Source organism: Fulmarus glacialis, unplaced genomic scaffold (assembly GCF_000690835.1).
Source record: "Fulmarus glacialis isolate BGI_N327 unplaced genomic scaffold, ASM69083v1 scaffold37905, whole genome shotgun sequence".
NCBI classification, from domain to species: domain Eukaryota; kingdom Metazoa; phylum Chordata; class Aves; order Procellariiformes; family Procellariidae; genus Fulmarus; species Fulmarus glacialis.
This window is the reverse complement of record NW_009215694.1, coordinates 69,304-74,779: the sequence shown is the minus strand read 5'-3', so window position 1 is coordinate 74,779 and position 5,476 is coordinate 69,304. Positions and strand designations below refer to the sequence as shown.

Sequence of the window (5,476 nt, the reverse complement as noted above, 5' to 3'; positions counted from 1 at the left end):
GCCTGTAGCGCTGCATGGGGTTGTTCTGGTTGCCATTGATCCAGATGACAAAGACTTGCACATATTCCCATGTCCACCTGGATATGAAACCGTGGCAGCTGGCAAACCAAGAGTCCCACGGCTGATGCTGCTGAGCTGGAAGAAAAGCTGGTATTTGGAAAGTGTGGGAATGAGCTTTCTCCTCTAGCGTAGTTTAAATGATTTGGCCAGAACCTCAGGTTTAAGTAATGTTTTTTATTCTCAAAGGCAGATTCCAGTTAAGTTATGGTAATGAACTTTTTACCTATACAAGCGTTCGGCTGTTTAAGTTTGTATCTCTTATGTGAGGAAGCTTGTTCTGCGTACTTGGCTTTCTGTGCAGCCTATTCAATGCACCCTGGGCTGGATTCTCCCTCCAGCTATATTTTGATCTGCCGGAATTTCACATGCATACACAGTTTCGTTCATACTCTGGCTCCTCAGTAACCAGCAGGGTTGAGTTGGGGAAGCTGGGTTGGAAATGACCTTTCCGTTCATCTGGTCACAGCGCATCGGTACAGTCTAGGAGCAATCCTGGGGTTGGCCAACTGGAGTTGAACAAAAGGAGCTGCTTTTTTAGGTCCTGCCTCCGCTCTGTCGCCCATAGCCCTGCCACATCCCTCTCTGACACATGCTTTGGGTGGATGGAGGTGAGACAGAGAGAGCCCTGGCCGCAGGGGACTCCCTGGCCCCTTCTTCAAGACAGCTCTCCAAACCCCTCGGCCTTCCAAGGACCTGCCACAGGAGCCAGAGGCTAGAGCCCTGGCTTTCCCAAAATGTTGGAGATGAAAATGGGGCAAACACTGCTTTTAAACCCTTGGTGCTGTCCTGTACCCAGCCCTCGGCATTTGCCTAGCCTAATCGACGAGCAGGTGCACTGGTGTTTTATTGTTCTCTGCAATTCTTGTGGCCAACCAGGAATAACTCAGGTGTTTCATTGCCTAGGTAGACTTCTTGGGGGATTCTCAAAGGTATTTTGAAAGCAAATATGCTCTGAAAAATCCCAAAGGCAGCTGACACCTGGGTGCCCATAAAATATGACTTCCACATAACTTGCATATATATTTGCAGAAGAGATACACAAAGCTTCTATAGAGAACATTTTAAAAGTCTGATAAATGCATATTCATAATTTTCTAGCTCCAGAAATATTTTACAGGTCATACACCTGGGGTGCTCAGTAAAGGACCTGTGAACAAATATTTAAACACATTTAAGAGCCATTGTAGTAGTAAGGAATCTGACACTTTTTTCAATTGCACTACAAGCATCTACCTGCATTTTTAGGTAAATACTGGTTATCGGGGATCATGGTTTTTTCAGTTTTGAATCAAGTAAAATTCTCATTCAATCCAGACACTTCTGCAGGATGTGACCTGTAAGATAGTGCATTTTATTTTAAGTGCTCTTAAAAATTAATTGCAAGTTTTTTTACTTTAGTATTTTCATTGCTTCTGAGATAGTAATATCCTGTTGTTTGTTCTTGCGTTAACAGTACAAGTTTTAAATACAGTTTAGATTCTTTTTTTTTCCTTCTTTATTAACTTCCCATGTATTTCCTTAGGATACTGAAATTAAAATACTACTTTAAGCAAAACTTTACAATCCCTTGCAATTGGAATTGAAGAATGCTTTTTCTTAATGAGTAGCTAAGTCAATACATCTGTACGTGCTTGTTCTCATGTGGTCCCATAACCCAAAGGAGAAGCAAACACCAGTTACACAAATGCCTGCTTGTCCTGACTTCAGCGAGAGTGGATTTTTAGCTGTTTATTTATCTGGAATGTTGTGCTTTGGCTCACCTTAACCCCTTGGTTTGGGTACGTATCTTAGCAAAGCACAAGTATTTTAACCCTGTTGCAGCAATTTAGGGAGGGATTGCCGTCATTTTGGAGACGCTAAAAGGTGCCTGCCGTTTCATCCAATTTTAATTGTGTACCTATATCTCACTGGGAATATTTCATAACGTGCCAAAATCTTGAGATATTTTACTTATGTTATGTTTGGCTCTTCACCGCCCTAAATGCAATAACTTGTATTCTGAGCAATTCTGAGCAAAACCCTTTGCACGTGGTTTCTGCAGCAGGTAGCTATAGTATCCTCTCCAAGTAGGTGGCAAAATTTTCTACTGAGTTGTACGTAATGAAGCTTTTCTTTTCTAGTCCATCAAGAACAGTGAATATAATCAAAACCAGATAAACTTTTAAGAGTTTCTGATTGCTCACTGTCTGTTTGATCAGTTCTAAGCAGGGCCCTAAATTCCCAGTAACACTTTCTTGAATTTTTAGAAGAACAAAATTAACCCAGTCCGTTTCCTGAACACTTGGAGAATACCCTAAATACCTGTTATATTTTCCTAGTTTGAGCTAGTAAGATAACACACTCTTTATTTCTGCTTGTATTAAGTAGCAAATGAATTTATACATATTTTATTCACAGTCTAATATAGCCCATGTTCAGAATGTTTCCTTTCTTTTGGTGTCATGTGTATGTATGTGAATAATTTTTATTTTGCAGCATGCTGTTTTGGGCAGTGTGAGAGAAAGTTAACTGAATTTCCTGTAGTATACCAAGTAACTCATAAATGCCTTGAAGACCTCCAGTGAAACTAGGTTCTTGCTGGGTAGTAAATACGCGCTTGAGTGAGTTGCAATACAGTGTGTCGGTTGTTCTTGGGCTTGTGTCTGTCAGTACTATCTACAAGATGTTGAAGCGCACAGTATTACGAGCTCTACTAGGAATTCCTGTCAAGACAAAATAGTTGTGCCAAGAGGAGCATAAGATTTGTTGAACAAATGCTGCTCACGTTGATTGCGGTGCTGGTTTCTCTAGTGTTAGCAAACCCTGTACGGAATAATCCGTAACTCCTGCAGTTTTCATCTGTGCCTGCTTCTCTATCAAAATGATGAACTGTTGATAAATCACAGGTGAACGCTAGCAACTTTCCAGAATCTAAGATAGTTTGATCATGAGAAGAAAAGCAAACTGGGATAAGCAAACCTGTGTCTCAGTTCAAAGTTGCTGAATACCTTCGCGCTTGTTTTGTAACAGGAACAGTAGAAGTGGTGGAGAGGAAGTTTTTGCTTTGCAGATCACTAATCAGAGGGTGTCTTGTTTCTGTCCTCTTCCAGAAATCGAGGCCAAGGAAGCCTGTGACTGGCTGCGGGCTGCCGGGTTCCCGCAGTACGCGCAGCTTTATGAAGGTAGGCACCTGATCTTGCAAGTTGATCATCCCCTGGCAATTTTTGGACAATAAGATGTAATATTCACCAATAAATAAGGTTCAGGGGCACAACTGAAGTGCCAGTACATAAGATGACTTTTCGGCTGCTCTCTGCTACCCACCACACGCATAGATGTACCAAACCCAATGAGACTCTGAAGCGCTCTTGGAGTTTTAAATTTGTTCCAGGTTTCTGTTTTAGTCTTGAATCTTCCAAATGTCCTGATAGCACAAATGTTATTTTAGCACCGTGGTACATTCCCTGTAGTTAAAACACAAATGAACTATATTTTCATGAATGTAGTCATCCACTTCTACGAGCCCAGTCTTAGAGAAACACAGAAGCTGTGGCCAGCTCCACTGGCCAGCTCTCCTAATGGAGCAGAGGTAGGAAATTCTGCGTATGAGTGGATATATCTGTATGCCTCGTGATTCCCAAGTCCTGTGTGTTTTTTCGCAACGGTGTGGGTTTTTCTGTGGTTCAGAACGGAAGGGTTGGTTCCCTTCACAGGCTCACTATGACGGGAAAAAAGAACATACAAGCCGTTGTTGCACAGATAAAAAAAAAAAAAAAGCCGTTGTTGCACAGATGTGCAGCAGCTCCTCGAAGAGACTGCTGCCTCCTGCACTCGCTTGTCCTTCTGTGGGAGGATTCACTTTGGGTGTCCGCTTTTACAAAGGTTTTGCTCAGTTAAAACTGTTGTCTTCATTGCCTTTCTAATCTACGAGGAACTTCCAGTTTTGGCATACAGTTCTTACTCTCTGATGCAGAGTAACATACAGAAGTTTGTTTTAAAGTGCGACGTTCTTTTTATATATATATATATATTATGGTTCAGAATTTCCCCCCTACACCACTTAAAATTACTTGCATTGTAGTGAAATTATTATGCACTCTTATCTGCCTCTTCTTTTTTATAAAACAAACTCCAGCTGCTGCTTGTAAGAATGAGCATAGAAAGTCCATTATTTACAGTGAATAACTGTTGGAAATTACAGCAAATGCTGAGCTAACCTTCTTGAAAAATGATCTCATTGAGCTTTGATTTGCAGCTGCATTGGCAATATGAGATGATAATAGCACTTTCAAAAGCAGCACTTGGCAAAACTTTTCTTCGCCTGTTCAGAAATTGAATTTCCTTTTATTATTTCTCTTCCTTTTTTTTTCTTTTTTATTTGCGCTAATGGAGATGCCAAGATTTTCTTGGGATGCAGAGGTGGGACTGTACTTCTAGTCTTTGTTAAAACTGGGGACAAGACTCTCAGCTGAATATGTGGGCTTGCGGGTTTCATGTTATGCTGAGCTGTAAATCCCCTAACAAATTACTTGCATTCAGAAAACATGTCCTACCTGTGGTTACCATCGCCCTACCTAAAGACTCGAAACTTATATAAAGTTTCTAATGTAGGGCCATGTCCTGCCTAACATCAAAAGGACTGCAGAGGTGAGAGCGAGAGGTGAGAGCAAGGCCAGCCATACCCATTGAAAAGACAGCTGTCCCTATATGAAAACAATATACCATTGTCCTTTGCAAGCCCCCCCGGTAGCAGCAGCAACAACAAAAACAGCAGCAGCATAAATTAAGCATTAAAAAAATGGACTCGTGGAGACTATCAACTTCTTCCAAGTCACCTCTCTCTTAAGTTCTCCCGTATCTTTTCTTGTGGGCATGCTAAGGTACTAACTTTCTCAGAGGAAAAACTTATACCAGCACTGGTGAAAAATACCAGTTGAATGTGCTCACCCCGTTTATTTGCACCTCAGATTTAAAATAGTGAAGGGGAGACCTATGGAACAATTCGGAGTAGTACAAGAATTCTGAGAAGTCACCTGTAGGGAGTGGTCCCATGCAGTACGCATTTAAAATGGAGATTAATCAATGAGCCTTTGTCAGTTGCTTTGCTAAAACTGCAGTTTTCTGTAGAAAAGCTAGAATTTCTTCCATTTCACAGAATATGTCATAACTTGTTTATTCCTGAGGCGAAATCAGGACAAATAGTTCATTTGAGAGATTATCTATTGGTATAAAAAAAGTCAGGATATTAATTACCTTTTGACAAATTAGCACCAATCCTAGTCTTTTCATCATTTCAGCTCGCTCTTTCCTAGTCTCTGGAGATTACAATATTTTATAGACAATCACTTGGACCAGGAAAGTTGTATGCAAGTGCAACAGTATATTCGGAGTGTGTTCTTGTATTGCTGCGTGCCCTGAACACCCGGTGGCTTTGGTG

The 5,476-nt window shown here is 41.1% G+C and overlaps 2 protein-coding genes across 2 annotated transcripts in view; both read left to right on the top strand.

Annotated features, from left to right (window-relative positions):
• Positions 1-649: 649 nt before the first annotated feature.
• The window catches only part of LOC104077705, a 10,844-nt gene continuing 6,017 nt past the window's right edge, over positions 650-5,476 (top strand). Inside the window, exons 1-3 of the mRNA XM_009579020.1 lie at positions 650-827; positions 2,929-2,955; positions 3,150-3,221. Of these exons, the coding sequence (XP_009577315.1) occupies positions 650-827; positions 2,929-2,955; positions 3,150-3,221 (277 nt within the window). The remainder of the gene's footprint in view (positions 828-2,928; positions 2,956-3,149; positions 3,222-5,476) is intronic.
• Positions 3,155-5,476, top strand: part of DLC1 (DLC1 Rho GTPase activating protein) — a 24,671-nt gene continuing 22,349 nt past the window's right edge. The window contains exon 1 of the mRNA XM_009579019.1: positions 3,155-3,221. The gene's annotated coding sequence lies outside the window, so the exon portion shown is untranslated. The remainder of the gene's footprint in view (positions 3,222-5,476) is intronic.